The sequence below is a fragment of the Lissotriton vulgaris genome, chromosome 3_1 (genome assembly GCF_964263255.1).
Source record: "Lissotriton vulgaris chromosome 3_1, aLisVul1.2, whole genome shotgun sequence".
Lineage (NCBI taxonomy): Eukaryota > Metazoa > Chordata > Amphibia > Caudata > Salamandridae > Lissotriton > Lissotriton vulgaris.
Window position 1 is genome coordinate 1780691141 of NC_141689.1, and position 22903 is coordinate 1780714043.

The following is a 22903-nucleotide window of genomic DNA, read 5'->3' on the forward strand; positions in this document are numbered from 1 at the left end:
ACCACCTACATCAAGTAGGTGGTAAGCCACTCTCAAATATATGGGGACCCCTTACCCTTTTTGAGTGTTTTCTTTTCCTTATTTTTGAGCAGGCAATGGTCCAGGGACCGCTGCCTGCCCTTAAAAAAAACTGAATAGTTTCCTTTTTTTTTTAAATGCATCCCGTTATCTATTAAGGAAAACGGGCTGCACACAGTGGAGAAGTGTGGCTCAATTATTAGAGCGGCAGACCATGATGCAGAGGTCTAGCCCGGGACCAGGGTTCAATTCCCCGCCTCGGCGGGTCTTGGGCTCAAAATTCCACGGACCTTATAATTCTTGCCTCTGTGCCTATTCCAATCATGGAGTCCCACTCTGCAACTCTGGGCAATAGCTTGCTTAATCTCCACAACGGCCCCCACAACGCTAAGGATCCCTGGCCTCCACCTTGGGGGTGCCCAGGAGTGGACGCCTCACAGGGAAAGCCAGGATGGGTTCCACAGCGGTATTCGTACAAGCGCCTTGAGACCCTTGCGGGTGAGTAGTGCGCTATACAAGTATCAATTTACAATTTACATTTAAAAAAATAAAAAAAAATAAAAAAAACGGCTTGATATAAAACACCTTCCCAGACATGGTCTACTGACCCCAGCAGGCCATCCTCCCTGGGAGTGCTAGCCATTCCCAATGGGGTCGCAAATTGCGCTTGCCTCCTGAATATTGATGAGGCATCCAATTTGCGACCCCATTGGTAGCTGCAAATATTAAAGCAACAAAAAGAGATATGCAGTTCCTAAGGAGGGGAAGAGTGACTAATGCGAAGGACTGGCTGATATACAATAGCCCAAAACGAGGAAGGGGAATGCCTCCTTTCGGATATAATGCCCTCACGCGCCCAGCCCGCTAGGTGTCATGCTTCATCATCGGGCGTGCTCCTCGTCGGGACGGCGGTGCTATTCCTGACGGGCACCCTCAGTGGGAGCTCTTTGGTGGAGATCTTTTAGCCTTGCCGTTTGGTGAGTGCGTGTGAGGGGTCCTAATAGGTGAAAGTGTAGTGAATGAACTTGTGAAAGGTGAAAACCGGGGAAGGTGGTCAGGGCCACTACTTTATTAATCCTGCCTCCTACCCTGGTTAAAAGAGTGATGGCAACTAACCTACTGTAATGTGCTGGGTAGTTGCATTTGTATGGTCTACATGTTTCTTGCCTAACGGTCCCAAGGAGTGGGATCCAGCGTCAATTCTTCAGGACCAAGAGAAAATAAAAACAAGGTGTTTTGAACTACACTGGTAACTGGTTGTCTGGTGTATTACGCTAAATATAACCAGTTGTGAGGTACCAAGAGCGGTCAACGTCCCTCGGTGCTGGAATAAATCTAAAGGTATATCACTATTGGCAGCATTGGTGAGCAGGCAACAAAAGCACGTTGAAGTAACGTGTTGTGTCAGTACTTCGCGCCTAGTAGGCGGAGGACCTATCCCGTGTTGACTCCGCATCACCCACCTGTGAGCAGTGTATCTTCGAGAGCCCACTGTCTCCATTGGTTAACAATGAGGTCCCTGTGTGAACTTTCTAATGAATTTGAGAACTCGCCTGCCCCACATATCAATAGTTTTCCGCCTTATATGCTTGGACTAATGGCAGTGGCGTCTCTGGGCCTCTGCCTCCGAGATGAATTCTCTGTCCTAAGCTGGACGTTCTCGCTGGTGAGCAAAGGGATGTTTCTTGTTTACTTTTTACTGCCCACCCCTTACTTTTCACTCTGTGGCTCCTCCCTCCCTTTTTTCTTTTCTCCTTCTTTTAGTTCGCATTGCCTACCCAATCGGCCAGCAGATGTAGATGGGAGTATGTTATTTTTGTATATAAATTTCAATATAACAGAGTTGAACAAAAACTACATCTATTCGTCATTTAGTTGTCCATTGTGCTAAAATTTTAATTCGTGGTCAAAATGGAAAAAAAGTTTCCCAGTTATTGTACCTGCTTGTGCCATACCAAATACTGTGTTCATGGTTGCCCTCTGGCCTGTAGCGGTTCCTGGGGGCAGCCGTGTTTGATAGGCAGGGGTTAAAAAAACTTAAATAAAAATAACTTAACCTTACCAGCAGCCGCCTCTCCTCTGTCCTTCTTGCCATGACGCAAGAAACTGGAAGCACACAGACTTGCAAGACTCCATTAGCCAATCACCACGCTGCTGATCAGCGTAAAGATTGGTCTGTGCGCCGTTGTTTGGCGCTCAGACAGGAACTGGGTTCCTCTGCATATTTTCCACCCAGGCTGTGCAATACTGCCCGTGAAGGACCTGCAAAGTGCGCATGACTGCTTGACTGGCCCAAGATGACCGGTTAAACCGTCATGCACACTTAGAGTGCCTACCACTTCTTCCCTGCTCTGTGGGCAGCCCAGTCCCACCCACACCTACAGAGCTACTATTGAAAAATAAAATGATTATAACATGGTGTTATTATCATTTTATTTTTCTTGTGGGGTGACACTCCTTAGCGGAGGAGGAGCTGCAGCTGATTTTGGCTCCTTATTTTGAAATGTGAAGTAATAGCAAACTAAGAGTTTCTAATGTTGCTGCATAGTATGAAGTGCTGCTCTCCCTCTTAAGTTCTTTAATATATATTCTAGGGACAGACGAAGACACCATTCTCAAGCTTCTCATTTCCCGGAGCAATAAGCAACGCCAGCAGATAGCTCTGGCCTATAAAACTCAATTTGGCAGGGTAAGACTGAAATCCATTATTTTCAAATATTGGTACTTAATGGGCCTTGGTTAGAGTTGTAATTCTTTGTTTATCTTGTCTGATTGCATATGTAAACTTTGAGTGGAACATAATTTTGTTACGGCTGTGTACATTTGTGTCTTGTTGCATACATGTACATCAGCAGAAAAATCCAAGACTGATCAAGTCTGGCGTTTCTCTACTTTAACCCCTTCCATGCTAATGACAAGGTCAGCTCGTCATGGGTGTTACCTTCGCTGTGCGTTTGACGAGCTGACCTTGTCATGAACAATGGAAAATGTCCATTTCCAGCGCACAGCGGGAAAACCCCATAGCAGCCAAGGTGTTAATCTCTATATTAAATAGCCTGAGCATTCTGGCCCCACACGAATAGCTGTGGGTAAAAGTGCACTGGGATGAACGGTTGCTGCCCCTTGTGCATCTCCTCTTGATGATTTTACTTTCCTGGTCAAAGTTTTGCAGGTCTGTAATGAGGGATGTTGTGCTGTTGCCCTAGTATTGGAACTTTCATAGATTCCCATGCTTTGTATCATTCCCCGTCGTCGGAATGGGAGTCTCTGTAATAAAAATACCATAGTAGTAGGTACAAAAGAGAAAGGAAAGGCCTAGGCCTCATTCCCTTTTGTAGCATATCAGCCTCTTTTTGTAAAAGAGACCAAACTTTAGGCATCAGCCAATCAGAAGAGCCTCACCCCTGGAACCTTCCTGAAGGAACCTCCGAGCCTCAGATTTTCTACCACACGTTGGGAGTCTCCATTGAGCTCTGCTCTAATTTCAACTCTTTCTAGTAGATTTCTACAGTTATTTCTTCAGGAATTTCTTCAGGTTACTTCAGAAAACTCCTTTTCTTCAGGATGTCTGAGGTTGAGAAAAAGAAAGCCCTTCTCAAGCCCTGTTCCACCTGTGGAAAGAAAAGGCTGCGGAGGACAAACACAAGGATTTCATTTACTGCCTTTATCCAGATCACAAGGCAGAGGACTGCAAGATTTGCTGCACTCTCTCCACCAAGACCTTGAGAGATCGTGCTGGAAGACTGCTTACATGGCTACAGAGGCAGAAGGAAAGGAAACATGGAGTTTCCAGTGATGAATAGGAATCTTCTTCATTTGCTTCCTCAAAAAGGTCCGTGAAAAGGGGTAGAGATTCCCCATCTTCCTCTGTTGGGCGCCCCTCGAAGGCTTCAAAAAAGACCCCCAGAGAGTCTGATGGCCAGGGTTCAGGAAGTTCCCCCCACCACAGTGGGAAAGATAAGGCAGAACTGGTTTCGCCTCCTAAGGGTGAGAAGACAGACCCAGCCTTCAAAAAACCCTCCTCACATTCTTTAGAGAAGAGTTCCAGGTCCTCTACGACGAAGACATCGTCGACGGTGGCTCCGTCGACGACGAAAATGAAGCCCAAAATCAAATTGGGCTCGTCGGCGGGAGGGTCGTCGACGAAAGCGTCGTCGTCGTCGTCTAAGAAGGGGTCGTCGACGGCAGCGTCGACGGAGAGTGTGCCAACGACATCGTCGACGAAGACGTCGACGAAGAAACAATCATCGTTGACGGCAGTGACGACGACTACGTCGACGGCGGTATCGACGACGGTGATGTCGTCGACGAGTGCTTCGACGACGACAGTATCTACATCGTCGACGGTGGCGTCGACGACGACATCTGTGATTCCAATATCGTCGACTAGGATTTCTCCGGCGTCGACGGAACCACCGACGATACTGGCTACGGAGAGACAAGTGACTGTTTCTTTGACGAGAATCACGCCTGAGATGACATCCCCGAGAAGGGTGACCTCTTTACCGCCAACTATGTTGTTGGACCAGGAAGACTCTGAGGGAGACGGACAGGATGCTTTTGAATATGCCAATAGCCCATCTCCGCTTCTAATCAAGAGTCAAGACACAGATTCAGAAGGGGCATATGACCAAGGGGAGGGTGAATATCATCAAATTGCCCACTCTAGGAGCTATGAGCCACAAGACATGGTTTCAGTTCCTACAACATTCCTGCATGACCTTCACAAGATGCTGCAGGACTATAAGTCAAGAGCAGAAAGACCAACACCACGTAGGTCTGCTCCTTCGACACCAGTGAGGAACCAATCATCTGTAGTCCCTCCGGTGCTTCCGATACAAACGCCACCTCGACCTCAGCGGCCAGTGCCTCAGGCTACGTCAGAGCCAGCCGATGATCCAGATGGGGATAATGATGATGATGTTTCATCCGATGGTAATCAGGACTCGGATCATGACGGGGATGAATATGACTACGTCATCCCAGACCAAGCTTCGCCTCATCAAGACTTAGGAGAATCACCTCCTGCTGACGGCAGTTTTCACCAGCTGATGGAACGTGCAGCTGGGAGATTTAAACTGGTAATGCCCGCTCAAACCACAGACTGTTTCTTATACGATTGTAAAGAAACTCACCGCAAAACAACACGGTTGATTCCCATTGTGGAGCATTTGTGGGAGGAAGGTTTGAAAGCTATGAAAAACCCAGCGACAGTGGTCCCTGTGCTACCGCGTCTGGATAAAAAGTATAAGGCACCAGATGATGGATCCGCAGCGCTAACGGGCCATCCAAAACCTGACTCTATCATCTCACAGGCAGCACAGGGGAAGTCACGGAACCCTTCTGCTCCCTTAACGGCCCCTCCTGACAAGGATGGACGACGACTTGACAACACGGGCAAGCGGTTTTCTTCGATAGCTAGCCTGCTGGTTCGTGCCGCCAATGCTTTGGCGATATTAGGACGATCTGATCGCCAGTTATGGTGCGATATAGCTCCATATCTAGAACAGCTTCCACCCGAGTCAGTGGCGGAAGCAAAGAAAACTTTGCAAGAGGGTGAGGCGGTCTCTATGGAAATTATAGACTGTGCAATGGACATTGCATCAACGTCCTTTCGGGCATTGGCAGGAGCGGCAGTGTTAAGACGCCAAGGGTGGCTAAAGGCAACTTGGTTTAGACCGGAGATTCAGAACAAGGTCCTTGATCTGCCCTTCGATGGCGAGGCCCTCTTCGGGAAATTGATCGATGATACTCTTCAGGAGATCAAAAAAGACACAGAACCGGCCAGGTCGCTAGGAACCCTCCAGTATCGCAAAACTCCTTTCAGAGGTGCGAGAGGCAGAGGAAGTGGTTATAGAGGCTCATACCAACCACAGCAGCAACGCTAATCTTCGAACAGCTCAGGATACCAACAAAACCGCCAGTCATACCAGCAAAGACAGGGCCAGTCTTCGGGCTACTCAAGACCTTACAACAAGGGCAAGCAGGCTGCCCGTGGACGGGACACGTCCAAGCGCCAATAGCGGCTTCCTGGCTCTGCCTACTGTTCCCTCCTCCAAGAGATCATCAGTTGGAGGCAGGGTGTCAAAATTCCTTCAGAACTGGTCCCAAATTACATCGGACCGTTGGGTGCTCAACATCATAAGACTAGGACATACTTTGGAATTTATGGAAGTCCCTCCACCCAGGCCCCCGGCAGCCATTCCATCGAAACATCTGCGTCTCCTAAGGCTTGAAGTACAACAAATGCTCCGCAAAGGAGCGATAGAGCCGGTCCCCTCCAAACAACGGGGCCAAGGTTTCTATTCCAGGTTCTTCCTGGTGAGAAAGACGCTGGAAAAATGGCGCCCCATCCTGGACCTCAGGGAGCTAAATGCCTATCTCGTCTCCCTATCCTTCCGGATGGTATCCCTACAGGACATATTGAAGATGATCAGCGTGGGGGATTTCATGGCCACGCTCTATCTGGAGGACGCGTACTTCCATGTCCCGATTAACCCAGCACACAGAAGGTTCCTACGCTTCACAGTAGCCAAGAGCCATTTTCAGTTCAGAGTTTTGCCATTCGGTCTTCGCTCTGCCCCAAGGATTTTCACGAAGGTGCTGGCACCGGTGGCAGCATTTCTGCGAAAGAACCACTTCCAGGTTTTCCCTTATCTGGACGATTGGTTACTGAAAGCCCCGTCCAGGAGGTTAGCACAGGACGCGGTGCAGGCTTGCACCAATCTGTTCCAGAATCTGGGGCTAACTTTGAACAGAGAAAAATCCACGATGATTCCCTCAAGAAGAGCACGGTTCCTGGGAGCAGTATTAGATTCGAGGCTCTCGAGGGCATTTCCTACTCAAGAGAGGATTGTGAAACTTCAACGGTTGGCAGGAAACCTTCGGGGAAGAAGGTGTCTTTCTGTACGCAGCTACAAGTCGCTGCTAGGAGTGATGTCATCATGTATTCCCTTAATTCCACACTGCAGACTGCGGATGCGTCCCTTGCAGGAACAACTGGACCTCCAATGGAAACAAGTGCACGGCTCTTTCGAGGACCAGGTGATTGTCACTCGAGAGATGAGAGAAGCAGTGATTTGGTGGTCGCATCAAGACAATTTATGCCAAGGTCTATCCTTTGCAAGCGTACCATCGCCTCAGATACTGACGACGGATGCGTCATTGGAGGGATGGGGAGCAGTGATGCAGGATCTGCAAGTCGGCGGCCATTGGTCTCCTCGCGAACGAAAACTGCATATCAATCTGTTGGAGCTGAGAGCGATCAGGCTAGCACTTCAGGCCTTTCTTTTGCGACTCCAGGGTTTACAAGTGCTCATTAGGACGGACAACACCACGGCTATGCATTATGTGAACAAAGAAGGAGGAACGAGATCACTCCTCCGGTCGCGAGAAGCTCAGCAGATATGGGAATGGTCCATTCTTCAGAGAATTTCGCTAAAGGCGGAACACTTACCAGGAGTGCTGAACGAAGGCGCCGACAGACTGAGCAGGTTATCCTCCGTCAGTCACGAGTGGGAACTAAAACAGCATGTTCTGTATCTGCTTTTTCAGACATGGGGCACACCGGAGGTGGACCTATTTGCAACGCCGACCAACAAAAAATGCCGATCATACGCCAGCAGGTTCCACCATCAAGGCTCATTGGGCATTGCCCTGTCGATAGCCTGGACGGGGAGGTTTCTTTATGCGTTTCCACCAATTCCCCTGATTCCACGCCTCATCAGGAAGATGAAGACTGAACCATGCAAACTCATCCTAATAGCTCCGGCATGGCCGAGACAATTTTGGTATACAGAACTACATCTGCTTTCGCTAGTTCCTCCATTACTACTGGAGGAGGTTCTGGATCTTCTGACCATGTCCAGGGGACAGGTTTGGCATCCAGACCAAAGATCATTGCACCTGACTGCATGGCTCCTGACCAGCGAGAATTCATGAATGTCCCTCTTTCCAAGGAGATCAAGGACATCCTTTCCCAGGCAAGAGCACCTTCAACGAACAAGACATACAGATTGAAATGGAAAAAATGTATTTGGTGTAAAAAGGAAAAGGTTGATCCTTTTACTTCGAAACCTCATCAAATCCTGCCTTATCTACTCTCGCTAGCAAAGTCTAATCTGACCCATTTCACGATCAAGGTCCATTTGGCAGCAATTTCAAGGTTCAGGAGATCTGGCTCTGGTCCTTCATTGTGGTCCTCGAGGATTGTCAAGCAATTCCTCAAAGGCCTGTTCAGGGTCTACCCACCAGTGAGACCCCCTCCTCCAACTTGGCATTTAAACTTGGTCCTAGCTCAACTGATGAAGCAACCATTTGAGCCGATTCACCACTCAGACTTGAAATACTTGTCATGGAAATTGGCTCTACTCTTAGCCCTGGGCTAGGCGAGTGGGGGAGTTTCAGGCCCTTACTATCCAAGAGCCGTTTTTACAATTCAAAAAGAACACGGTCATCTTGCGGACAAATCCAAGATTCATTCCTAAAGTTCCTACAGACTTTCACTTAAATGAATCCAGTAATTCTGAAGTCATTTTTTCCAAACCCAGTCAATCCAGCGAAGAAAACATTGCACACTCTGGATTTACAACGATGTCTAAAATTCTACTTGGACCGTACCAAGGAATTTAGAAAGACTTCGCAATTGTTCATTGCCTTTGGTGGTCCGAGCAAAGGTCTCCCTCTGTCCAAACAGGGGATCTCAAGATGGATTTAGAGTGCTATTCTGCATTGCCGCAAGATAGCAGGAAAACCTCTGGTGGGCATGATCCGTGCTCACTCAACGAGATCAGTGGCATCTTCAACAGCCCTCTTCGCAGGGGTACATATAAAGGACATCTGTAGGGCTGCTACCTGGAGCAGCGTGCACACGTTCACTAAGCATTACTGCTTAGAGTCATTGCAGCAGGATGAGGCGGCGGTGGGCCAGGCTGTCCTGAGGAACCTCTTCAAGTGATTGGTGAGCTTTCCTTTCTATCCTGCCTTCCATTGGTAACACATTTTGTACTTTCATTTCTAATGCTATAAGGTACTTATTTGCAAAATGTGTTTATGGTATTTACTGCTTGCTATTCTGATACAAAGCATGGGAATCTATGATGAAAGTTCCAATACTGGTGCAAGAAAACAAGTTACTTACCTGTAACTTTTGGTTCCCCAGTATTGGTAACTTTCATAGATTCCCATGCGCCCACCCACCTCCCCGGGGAAAGCTCGGCCTTCAGCAAGTATGGTGTCTAGTACACAACGGGTACGCAAATCTGAGGCTCTGAGGTACCTTCAGAAAGGTTCCAGGGGTGAGGCTCTTCTGATTGGCTGATGCCTACAGTTCGGTCTCTTTTACAAAAAGAGGCTGATATGCTACAAAAGGGAATGAGGCCTAGGCCTTTCCTTTCTCTTTTGTACCTACTACTATGGTATTTATATTACCGAGACTCCCATTCCGACGACGGGGAATGATACAAAGCATGGGAATCTATGAAAGTTACCAATACTGGGGAACTAAAGTTACAGGTAAGTAACTTGTTTTCTTCTGTCTTCAAGAACACCCCATGCTTTAGGAAAATCTTCCAACAGATGGCAAAGGGCTGATCAGGACACCTGGCATCCGGAGCAAAAATGAACACATCATTTTGAAACACTAACACCCCTTTGAGTAGATTACTCTCTTGAACACCAAGGCCACAGAGGCAGAACCAAGCTGCCTGCAATGGCATTGAAAAGTTCTCAGGGGTGAAATGAATGCAGCCAAGGGCCTTTAATCAGGATGAAGATCTACCTGGTGATATGCGCTGGCCAAAGGAAGTTTTGTAAATAACTTTGCTCCCCTGATGCTAACAAACAAGTCATTTATCTTGGGTAAGTGATGAGTCAACCCAAATGTACTTGTTAAATGACCTACGGTCCATACATATGTGGAGTTGACCACACCTCTTGAGGGCAACCACCTAGGGAGATGGCCATAAAGAAGATTCAGTTGGCTCAATTAATGCCTCTCAGACAAGCTCTTTAACTCTTTCTCCACATCCCCTCACACTAAAGGGAACCCTCTGAGTTTGTGCTTAATATGGACCGTGCCATCCTTTACTTTGATTAGCTGTTTAAAACTACAAATCTTGCCTAAATTGTCACTAAATGCAGATGGAAATTCCTTCTTTGACCAGCCCTTTCACAGTCAACCACCAAGATTTGTTCTCTGCTCTTGGAAGCATTCCGAATAAACCTTGGTGAAACCAACCCAAGATGTTGAGGCCCTCGACCGCTGCATATACCTTGCCCCTGATTTTCCTCCCCTTGAACTCCATTACATTAGCCAAATAACCTATCCTTTCAATCCTGCGGCTTTCGCAGGCGACAGAACGATCAGGAGGAAATAAAGATCTCTCACCCCATGTCTGTGTAAACAGCAGCTTTGGTATCTTGGTGATCCTAGCTCCAGAATCCACCAACAACTTGAGGACTTTACCATCCTCACATACTTCTGCTATTTATTCCACACAACCTGCAGGGTCACCCACAAAAGGTTAATTGTTGATACCTGCACCACTTTGAGCGCACACTGTGTTGTATAGCATTTTAGGACCCTAGTGTAATTTTCCCAAATCATGCTCTTCTATAGGTATAAATCACCATATCCTTATATAGGCATAGTAATCATAACCCTATTTAGACATAGCCATGCCGTATTTGGACTGCATGAGCTACTTACACTAGTTCTGAAAATCCACAACGATTTCTTGGAAAACTCTGCTTCAGCAGCTAGGGACTTCCCCTTGCTTGAATATGGATTTATCCAAGAACTCATGGAGTTTTCAAAGAACTAAGACTCTTTGACGTTATTATGTCCACCTTTACGTCAAACTCTGCACCTTCAAGGTATAAATATGCCCACACTTGCCCAAGCAAACACGCAGTGGTTTGGAGCAGTTCGACTATCTACTTGCCCGACTCATCCTGCTACAGCAAGTGCCGAAGGAAGCCGACCCTCCAGCAGACGCACTGAGAGAGAGGCTGTCTTTTCTCTTGACGAGAAATCCAGCTCCAGTGTTTACAAGCTACCCTTGCGGGTTGTTGGGAAATCGAGCCCCGAGACTGACCTACTTCATTCTAAACCAAGGTATGGAGTTGATTAGACCCCAAGAGAAATCTTGGATGGATTCTTGGCAAAGAAAACTAAATTTATGCTACACCTCACTTACTTCTTCCCTTGTACTAGACTTAGGTTAGGTACATCAGGGTAGGCGAATTTTATACGCACTAGTTGAGTATTTTTTAGCCTTTGTTAGTTATGTATGTATGTATTTATCTATGGTCTAAGAACCATACAATGCTTTTATAGTATTTTATAATACTCTTCTTACTGTACGCATTATACTTTGCAACCAGTAACACGATTGTGGCAGTTAATTTCTTCTGCTTGAGAACGATGACTTCAATAAATACTTTTATTAAAAACCCAGTCTCTATTTCTCTGCACCTCTGGTGAGACTAAGCATGCACAAATGACTGAGTAAAAAATCTATCTATTGTTTCAACGACTCTAAAGATCAGTTTTATCTTGAGGAAGCAAAGTTTTCATGTTTATGCGGTTGTTAGAAACAAAATCCCTTCTTGTGAACTCGAGGGTTTCTAGTGACCTGAGCTAGCTGGCACTCACAATTAAGTTTAATATATTCGATAGCGACCTAGTAGACATAAGTCCTACGTCACATCTATAGGATATATTATTACAATCCGCAGAGCCTTTTGGGAATATAGGAACTACACTACATGGCGCCCAACATTTGGTAAGGCACTAATTTAACACTAGATATTACAGTAACTCAGTCGTGCTTTTCACAGAGACCCCTTTTTCCCGTAAAATACTCCAATAGATGTCTGGAGTGGGTTAAAGGATACAATGTCCGCCAGAACGGAGTAGGGCAAAAAATCCTATGTATTAGTTTTTGGTTTATTAAATGTTGAAGGATACAGTGTTCCAAAAATATTGTGCACTGTATCTTGGTTTCCTTGAAACTTGCTCTGCAAGACTTTCAACAAAATGTCGGAAACCGACGACGAGACCGGTGGACCCGCAGGAAATAATACCAGACCGATTTAGACTTTACAGGTCTCCAACAAGATGACCTGGATGCTATAATCATCCCGGAAGACGTAAGGAAAACAATGGCTATAAAGCTCATAGAAAATGGCCTGTCACCGAGAGGTGGTAGGGTTATATTTGTCATAGAGGCACATGAATATTGGCCGACAGAGGTATTCTATTCATGGATTATCTTTCCACAAGCAAATTTAACACATGTGTTCCACTTCTATAAAATAGAGGAACATCCAACAGAATACGCTCCTTTCGAGGACATTGAAATTCCGCTAACTTACCAAGAGCATCAGCTCTGGTTTAAAGTCTCCCTACAACCTCAAAATCACATTACCAGGCTCAGTCCACTAGGTAGACCAGGAGCAACATGGCCGGTATTAGCCAGCTATACACCACATCCTGCCATAGAACAAATGAAAGGTCAAGAACTGTTAGCTCAGCTAAAACAATTAATTAAAATACAAAGACAATTGGTTCATTATGTCATGCGGACTCTAACCGTCCAACCGACTATCTGAATTCCACAACATGCCCTTCATCAAGGGAACACAAACAAAATTGCACCACAGACCATACATAAATTACCCACAAAAATGGAACAAATTCCATTCTAGTTAGCTCAAAAAATTGCTCGGATAGAGGCAGTATTTCCTGATAGTACACCTCATGAGAGAACCAGGATTCTAACAATCTGTTTACCAATGGGATCGCACCACACCTGGAGGACTGTGACACTTGGGGTACAGTCTTTGCTGCAATCTATACAAAAACACATGGTGTTCAGTCTATGGTGGTAATCCTCAAACCGATTCAAAATGAATACGGTGCAGAGTTTGCTTTAAATCTCGGTATGAAGTTACTGAAAGATTTCAAGCGGGTCTCACCTATAATATTAGCAAATATTAAAGGTGAAGCAGCATCGGTGTCAGTCTGCCAAAAACTAAAAGAACTTGATGTAATTGAGCAACCGTATGAACTGGCCAGAATAATAGAAAAATCCTATGAAGAACTAGGAAGAGATAGTTTGGGAGGGAAACCAGTAAAGCCCGAACTAACAGAAAATCCTGAAACTTTTTATTAAAAACACTCACTGCTCCTAAAAAGAAATGGGAAAATACTAGACAGACACTTCCTAAGGAGAAGCATTCTCAATCAAGAGGAAGGTATCCTCAAATGGAGCCCTCTGAAAAGAGGTATAACCTCCGAAACAGGGACAATTTGAGAAAACCTGATATATATCAAGATACTTATACATGTGCCTCTCGTACCTTTCAGACTTCCTCGCAGAAATCCGAAAGAAGAGGACGATCAGAACACAAGGAAGAACGAGTGAAGTCCAAAGACGATCAACACGTTCCAAAAAATAAAACTCAATTCAGCAAAAAGAAGGTAGCAAGTCTTAAAATCAGACATGCCGAGGATCTTGAGGACACAACTCAAGAACTGGGAGTGGACTGAGACCATGCTGGACAGCGCAGCAGAAGTTACCATAGCTCGCAAGATCCTGAAGGATCATGTGGAGACAGTGGACCTGAATGAATACATTCAGGTTGAAACTGCAGATACCAGGGTTAGTGTACCACATAAGTTATATGAAGTAACACTCCGAATAGAGGGGGACATAACTAGGAAAATAAAAGCACTCTTTTGGGAAAAACTATCTAAGGGTTATGACATTTTTCCGGCTGAAAGACTGGCCACCTGCATTTGTCAGGGAGTGGCCACATGGTGAAGAGATTATGCCAGCCTTCTCAAATCATATTCCTATTCATAAAAAATACACCAATGCTAGAAAATGGACTGTGGCCCAGGCTCCAGCATTATATAAAAATCATGTGGGATGGGATGAGTATTCTCCTCACTATAAGATCCAGTTAAAATGAACCAACTGCTCAGAAGCAGTATCCGGTTAAACAAGAATCTAAAAAACATGTCATGGAGATCCTAGATCAACATGAATACCAAGGGGAGATTGAAACATGCACCTCATCCATGAACAATCCTTTGTTTCCCGTCTCCAAACCAGACAATACATATCGTCTAGTTTTGGACTGCAGACATTTAAATTCTTGTTGCAAAACCTTTGCAGGTCAAAATGTACACAGTGCAGCACTGATGAATACCATTGTGCGCAAAAATGTATAAAACCACATTAGATATTTCGAGCGGTTTCATCTGTCAAAATATCGCAGCTGAAAGCAGGTACTTCAGCGCTTTTTCAATTATGGGGACAAGGTGTCACTTCTGTCGTCTCCCACAGGGATTCAAGAACAGTCTTGGGTTATTTTCAGCGAGAATAAGTTACTGCAAACATGTGATGAGGCATTATCTTATGTTGATGACCTCTATCTTACTGATGATGACTTGGACAGGCACTTGACCAGGGTGAACACCATAATTCTTGGATTCGCCTCTGAAGACTACGAATTCAACTTTAAAAAAATCAAGAATTGCCCACCTCAATTTCCTATTCTTGGGATACAAATCTTCAAGTGAAGGCAAAAGCCTGGCAGCAAACTTTTTAGAAAAATGTTCGCTGCTTAAACCTCAAAATGCTGAGAAACATAGTCCGTTCTAGGTTTCCTGAATTTCGGAAGAACTTATATTCTAAATTATGTACAAAGGATTAAACCCCTCTACGAATTAATCAAACCTCATTTCAAACAAACTAATTGGACTCGGACACACAGATTTTGCTTTCAGTGCAAACAGACATGTTAGCAACAACACATTTACAGACGCGCGTAAACAAACGCAACCTTGTAATCCTAATCAGCCCAGGGAGATGTGTATTCACGTACCTAACCTTTAATGAAGGTGAAAAGGTACCAATAGCTTACAAATCACACTTGTACACACAAGCTGAAATGAAATTCACTTCAACAGAAAAAATTCTGACAGCTGTTCAAACTGCAGTAGCAAAAGAGAGCCCTCCCACAGGGTAAACTCATAAGTCGTTACTCCTGTACCTGCCTTAGAGGCAGTGACAAAGGCAAGCATTCCAAATGCAAAAGCTCTACATCCAAGATTGATACAATGGGTTAATTCTCTTGCTTCAACAGACGTTGAATACGTTTTTGACCCCTACTTGAAAGCTCAAGAATTTCTCCAATACAGAGAAGAATGTCCTCTGCCCACTGAGATTCTGCCTCCAGAACATTACGGATGTATAATTTATACAGACGATCAGCACAGCACGCCATTGGGGGTAAACAAGCTTATAGTGCTGCCTGCGCGATTGTTAAAGGTTGCTGGCGCGATGGTAAATTCAGACCTATGGTCACAAACTCAAATCTCTCAGACTATATAGCTCAGCGAGCTGAACTCCAAGTTTTCAAGATGGCGCTTGAAAATAATTATCGCAAATTCCCCACACTCCTAGTGTTAAATTCATATTACTGCGTTCAATCTTACATGAATATTTGCAGAACTGGGTTCAAAATGGTTTTAAAGACTCAAAAGGTGGCACGATCAAGCATAAAATGCTTTGGGAACAAGTAGTTCTTTTACAGAAATAACTAGAAAAGACTTGCGTGATCCATGCACTGAGTTATCAGCGTGATGGCCTTCACGCTGAAGGGAATTCATTGGCTGATGAAGCAGCAAAGGCGGCTGTGCAAACTGCTTCCGTAGCTGCAATCACTTGTTCAAAAACAAAAATAGATGGCGAAACAATGCTAGCTGTCAATGCCACAAGCAAAGGCAGCGGAGCCACCTTACCTCTAAACTATCCACTCGAATATTCATACATAATTGATGCCTACTCCGTTCATTTTGCTTGAATCCATGGAGTGGGGGATTGGGTAATCCCAAACCGGAATCGGAGAGGTGCTTTGATTCAAGAAGCACATAAGGGAGAGGGTCTGATACATCAAGGCATCTCTAAATCTCAACTAGAATTACAAGAGATGTACTGGTGGCCAGGGATGAGCGACCACATTTACGAATTTGAAATTAATTGTGAATGTGTGCTACAGGGATCCCAGCTTGGAGCGCCACCAGATTCCTGAATATAGTGTAGCCAGCTCAGTACAGAAACCATTGTTAGATAGCATTAGACTATACACGCTCAGACGTCCCTATGGACAAAAGCAGTCCCACAAGTAGTAGGACCAGATTCATTTGGATGTGGCCTCAGCGCTCAGCTGACGCCAGAACTGTTATAAAAGATTTGCGAGTCTTTATCGGCACATACGCAATCTGCACGCTACATTTTGACCAGGGTCCTGCTTTTAGCTCTCGGGCTTACAAGGAGGCCATGTCCAGCTTGGGCGTTGCATTGCGGTACTCAAGTATATTCTATCCTGACGGAAATTCGGTTGTGAAAGAAAAAAAGTGACATGGCAATCTATAATAGCAAGGGTATTCGGTTCGGGGGACGGGTGGATCAAACATCTAATAAATGTCCAACGTAGTCTTAATAACTTGCCAAGAAATTCTCTGGGTGGAATCACTCCATATGAAATCCTTTTTGGTACTAGGATGATGGTCGAAGACCTTGATTGTCATAATTTAGTGGTAGAACAAAAACCATTTGATATCAAATACCGTTTGGCTGTTTTGCAGGACTTAAATGAAACGAGAAGTCTAAGCAACACAATACAAAAGCCAACGACCACTGAAGAAAAACCACCTGTTCCAGCAAGACCTGTCTGGATTCCAAAGATTGGGGATCTGGTCAGAGAGAAAATAGCGGATAAGAAGGAATTTGGGCTTTCTTACAGAAAACAGTACCTGTACTAGCAGTCCACGGATCGAGAACAGTGTTACTGCCGCCCTTTGATGGAAGAAAGGAGAACCGGTTCATATCGGTTGACCTGGTAAAACCACACCGTATGGCCGATAATAAGTAATAGGCCCAGTGGACTCCAAAGATGTAGCAGACGACCAAATCTTGCTACCATCCAAGAGGTTCTAATTGAAAGACTCCTCACCGTTGAAGAATTTGCAGTGAGAAAAGGACTATGCAACAAAGCCATGGAACTTTTGCCTCTTGAAACCCAAATAACAGTTTGTCAAACTCCCGTCTGCAATGATGTAGCATCTGACTATACAAACATGTCAGTCAGATTAGCGTTAATCGATTTTTAGTTTAAAAACCATAAAAGCACAACAATACATACATAAATATCTCAACATTTCATTACAAGGTTAATATCAATTATTAAAACAGGATTAAATCAATGTGACGAGTCAACTAATCAATGTTCGTGCATATTCAAAACTAATTAGAGGCTAGAGGGTTAAAGGCACAGGGTACACAGGATCCCCTTCTCCAGGAGTTATAGTTCATTGTCATTTGTCTTGGAAACGGAGTATGTTGGAAGCTCGGATAAAAATCATACAAGTCCCAAATGCAAATGGGGCCATCTCCTTCTTTGGGCTGGCAAGATCGTAGGTAGGGGACAATGTTCCTTTTCCTAAATTTGATTAAAATCAGGTCCCCCGAGATGTCTTTGGGCAACGTACCTAGCCACCCCACCCCCTGACACTCCGGATTCCACCATCTAGGTCAGGTGGCAAAGGTCTGTTGTGCTTTAGCCAGAAAATGACCTTATTAAGCGGGTCCTGGTGTGTTTCGAGTTTGCCCTGGCTAAGTGCAGGAACCCCAGGGAGGACAGTCACATATGGGGCGGCTTCGGGAGGTAGATTTATGCGGTGCCTTCTTTCTAGAGTGACCCTGGACGCTGTATGAGGTACGAACGCGGGATTAAAAATTTAACATTAGGGCCAGTTGGAATAGGTGTAGTAAAAGGCAAATCTAGAGTTTGTACTTTCCTGCGTGCAATGGGTTTTGGCTTTTCGTGGTAGATGGGAAGATTAGGGCAAATAGGTATAGCAGTTTTATTGGTTGGTAGAGGGTGCCTTTGAAGTGTTTTTTCAATGCTGGTCAGCCTGTCCCCTAAATCATTGATTTTTGTAACCAGAGGTGATATTGCAGATATTAATAATTGCTCAAACTGAGCCAGTAAGGTCAATTGGAGGGGTGATACAGGGTCGTCTATTCTATACACAGCCTTATCCGACAATAATGTAATTGGGTTAGAGGGGGATGGTGTAGGGCTGCAGCACGATTTATGAGCGTTAGGTTGGTTCTCATTGTCTTTTTCCTCATCGTCCTTCCGTTTACAATTTAGACCCTGGGGCAGTGCAGTGTGTTTACTTGAGGTTGGTCTTTATTGGAAGGTAGAGGTACAGGTACATTCTGTGGAGTGGCGTTTAGATAGTCCACGTCTCTACCCATTATAGGGGGGGTTGATGCGTCCGGGACATACCTGGTGCCACACAGGGCATTCAGCTCCTCCCAGATGGACATGGTTAATAGAAAATAAAAAAACTCCTAAAGCAACAATAGGCAGTACAGTGCGAGATAAATTAGAAATTAAAGCGTCTCTATACCTCCTCTTTGGAAAGAGTCAAGTGGGGTGGCCCGTCCCGTCCTCCTCTGGCCTTTGAGGCCCGGGCAGAGGGCCCGCCCTTTGCCCGGGCTTAGCCCGGCGCCCTCCCGCGCGCGTCCCGCGGGGCGGGAGGTGCTCCGCGTTCTTGAGGCGCCTCCAGGCGCAGCGGGAGCGTCACGAGTGCGCCAGGTCCCGGGGCTGCTGGGTAATGGAGTTCCTGATGCCCGATTTGGCCAGGAGCGTCCCTGGTTCAGCGTCGCGTTTGCCGTTTCCCTCGCGGCTGGATGAGTGAAGGGTTCACTTGGCCGTTCCCCTCACGGCTCCCCACCACTGCAGGTAGAATTAGAAAATGCCCCCAGGCACGCTCGGTGCTCCGCGTTCTTGAGGCGCCTCCAGGCGCAGCGGGAGCGTCACGAGCGCGCCAGGTCCCGGGGCTGCTGGGTAATGGAGTTCCTGATGCCCGATTTGGCCAGGAGCGTCCCTGGTTCAGCGTCGTGTTTGCCGTTTCCCTCACGGCTGGATGAGTGAAGGGTTCACTTGGCCGTTCCCCTCACGGCTCCCCACCACTGCAGGTAGAATTGGAAAGATGCATTGATGTAGCATCTGACTATACAAACATGTCAAGGAAACTAGCAGCTCCAGCAATTTCAAATAATCCGGATGCAATACCAACAATTGATTGAACTGCCTCTGGCTATTGCATCAACTTCGATACCTTTTCTGAGGATCCAAGTGAGTCTGAAACAACGCCAACAAACAAAACTTTCAAGGAACAAGTAACAGACTTTTTATCAGCCGCTTGCAAATATATATCTGATTTCACCACGGGTTGAATTTTGGATTGTGGTAGGTGTACTTTTTCTCCTACTATGGCTCATTCTTGTTTTAAGTTTGGGAAAACTGATAGATGGAAAATATGGTAAAATGCAAGTAAGAACATCAACTTGCTTCTGAAACCACACATCATCTCATCGTGAACAAAGAGACCTGTCATCAGTAAACATCACAGCCGTTCCTCTACCTGGTGGTATAGCATGGGATAGAACGGATTATGACATTTATGGCCCTGTCGAGCTACTGAAGATTCCACACCAATTTAAGGTTTCCTTGAGTGATTTTGTTCACATTTTCTGATGATTGGGACTTTGAAACTGTTAATAACATGATGGCAGACTTAGAAATGTCAGCAACATTTGCAAAACGTGAATACTTAGATGGTTCATCAAATTATGAAGAAATGTATTTTTAATCACTTTGGTCATTATTTGCACAAATCTGCAAACCCTAGAAATGTTTTAACTTATAAACAATGGGAACATTGCCCAATGCCACCAAAGGGTAGCTGAAACATTTTATGAAAAATGTCCATACTTTACAGGTTTTAATGTCATAAATCCAGAAACTTTTTACTTAAAATGTTAATAAGACAGGCATGAAAAGTATGTTCACTAATACTAAGCAAATTTATTCTACGGCCTTTTATGCTCAATTGTCCACTTTAGGTTTTGACTTTTGGAAAGACAACATTGAGACAAACTGTCTGGGCACAAAAGACTGGCAGGTACACGGTTTAGAAGCATTATTCAGAGCCTGCATCATCCTAGAACAAATAATATTCTTAAATGAAACTGTTCAACAGACATCTTGTCTTGGCCTGGCTAAGATAAAAGATTTAAACAAACCAGCAATACCTAAGCCCCCCCTGATGGTAATAGAACTACAGATGAGGAGGTAGACGTAAATTATTTTTTACAACAAAACTAATCCTGATTGGAAAAAATGGTTAATCTGGCCCACAGACACAAATAACTGTCAAGATAGATTCCTGAACAAGACACAGTGATTTAAAGTAACTAGGCCAGATCTAAGATATGTCCAGAGACAACATCCAGGGATAATAACTTAGTGTAGAAAAACTGTGCCTTGAGTTGCTACAAAAATCTGCACTTCCAGATATAAAACATTTCACTTTACTTAAAGTTGGCATTGACTTGAGAGAATTCTTACTTGGACCTTGCAAACGTCGTCATAAACATTTCATATAAGCCGCTATTTACGCTGCTTACAATGAAGCTTGGAAAGTCACGCAAATGGAAACTGCAGAACGAATATGAGAAATTGTTCGTATTAATTTAGCGAAAGCTCTCTGTAGTTGACAATGGGCTCACAACTTTGTCATCCAGAATTTATTCTTTGGACAGCATTGTATCCTCTGCCATAGACATAATGGAACAGAACTTGCTAATGTTACAACATGGCCAGTCTCAATTGTGTTCTATAATGCTGCTAGGCTGGACGTTACAAAACCTTCGTTCAGGCTATGTGCCTTGGCGTCTAATCAACACCATGTCATTGTTTACTGGATTTAACCTTACAGATAAACAAATCTCTTTGGCACAGAGGGGAGAAGACTATACAGTGCTGAGCATTGAAAAACTAGTAAGATTATCGTTAACCGTTTCTGAGAAACCAGCCGTTGAATGGATAATACAGGGCACCATCACGATACCAGTGACAATTTTTCCAGTTTCAGTGTTGCTTAAAACACATACCAGCAGGCCTGTATGAAAGGTTGGATAAAGAATACATAAAGTCGACCTGGGATTTGCCATACACACAAATGTTGGAGTGGGGAAAAGGAGGTATTTCTTAGTGGTAAAAATTGCAAAACCACATTGAGCGGTATACTTCTATGCCAAGAGATTAATTTACATGGACCCTGTGATGGTTCTTCAAACAACTTATGCCACCTGCAGGGTTCCCCGGCAACAGTGATCGATCCAATTTTTAGGCAGCTTTCCAGTGGGAACTACATAATGCTGAATGATCACGGCTGTTGTGGAATGATCTCGTTAGTGTGTCAGCCAGGGTCACTTGTATGCAAGTATTGTTTCCGAAAACTAAGACAGACAGGGAGTCTCCACTATGGCCTTCACTGAACATCTCTTCTATACGAATTGATACTTTAAGCAGAATGAAAGCCATTCTTTTACAAAAAACTGTGCCACAGACCTCGTCCAGAGACGTATGATCTGCAAGTTGCAAGGTCCTCTGCGGAGATACATGCCTTATCAACACACTGCCCCATACATTTCACAGAAATGTTAGGTCGCATCTTAAACATGTCTGATACCAGTGGTCTTATACATGTATTTAGACTATTTTATTGGGTCTTTGATCACCCTTTGAAGCAGTCCTAGGCATTTTTCCTAACTTTGTTCACTCTGTGTCGGCGGCCTGCCTCTCATCTTGGGACTCGTAGTAGGGATACTATTTTTATTCCTCCTGCTCCGTTATGGCAAGTCTGGTCACCAGCGATACCCAGATTACCATGGAGAACGCTCTTCTGGCAATGCAGTATCATGGACGCATAACACAGATTCTTGGCTTGACTCGTTTGAGCGATCTGAATACCTCGTGGTTTCTGTCATTCAGACCAATCTAGCAAGATTGCATCTTACCTGTTATACGATGCCTGCTTTGTGGAGAGGAATGGTTGTTGGATATTTTAACACTTCCATCCGCACTGCCAATCGATGTTGACGCTTTGCTGGGTCCGGTCATGCATTGTGTTGCCCCCAACGGCTACCAATCCGGACGACGGCATTCATTGAGATCTCACCGGCAATTCCAGCTGAGGGTGAGATACGCAGACCAACAGGCACACAGGTACCGTGTACTGCGAACATTGCTAACGCTGCTGACATGGATGGCGATGCTTATCTGTGTACGATTGATCTACTTAATGAAGTGGTTCAACTTTCATATACTGTAGTTGACTATTTTTTTGCCAGCCTAGACAATTTAATGTTTTGTCCTGACACCGAGCATAACTTTTGAAGTTGGCACACAGCGTTCTTTCAAATCTGAAATTTAACCTTCGTTTTTTCAAAACAAAAACTTCTAACTTTGGAACTCTATTTTTCTACAATTTGACTTTAAGAATAGTTCTACTTTAAGCAGATTGATTTGTGCCAACAAGATTTTTTTGAATACTTCCTAGAAACAATATTGACCTTATCAAGAAACCAAAACAGTTTATATATTCTGCTATGGGATGGTCTAGACCTTTGTTCCTGTATTTAGAGCAATTTCATAAATGTAATTTTTGATTCATTCAGTTAGCAATACTAATATACTACGTAATTTTTTTTGTTTTAGTTTATTTATATCATTTTGCAAACCGTAATAATAGTACAGATTCATACAGCGTGATGTAAAATCATTAAGTAGCATACATACTGGATTCGAGAAACAATCTATATCAAGTAATAAGTCCATCTTAGACAGTTGATTCCACTTAATCCCCATCTCTGAGGCCGCATTTCGACATTGAAGAGGGTGTCCCAGGAGGCAGGTCAGTAGGAGCACAAAGGTAGCAACAGATAGC

At 44.7% G+C, this 22903-nt stretch overlaps 1 protein-coding gene across 2 annotated transcripts in view; it reads left to right on the forward strand.

Moving 5' to 3' along the window:
* Positions 1 to 22903, forward strand: part of ANXA5 (annexin A5) — an 846782-nt gene that overhangs the window by 172874 nt on the left and 651005 nt on the right. For both annotated transcript variants that reach the window (XM_086962217.1, XM_086962218.1), the window contains exon 4: positions 2613 to 2707. In XM_086962217.1, the coding sequence (XP_086818343.1) occupies positions 2613 to 2707 (95 nt within the window). The remainder of the gene's footprint in view (positions 1 to 2612; positions 2708 to 22903) is intronic.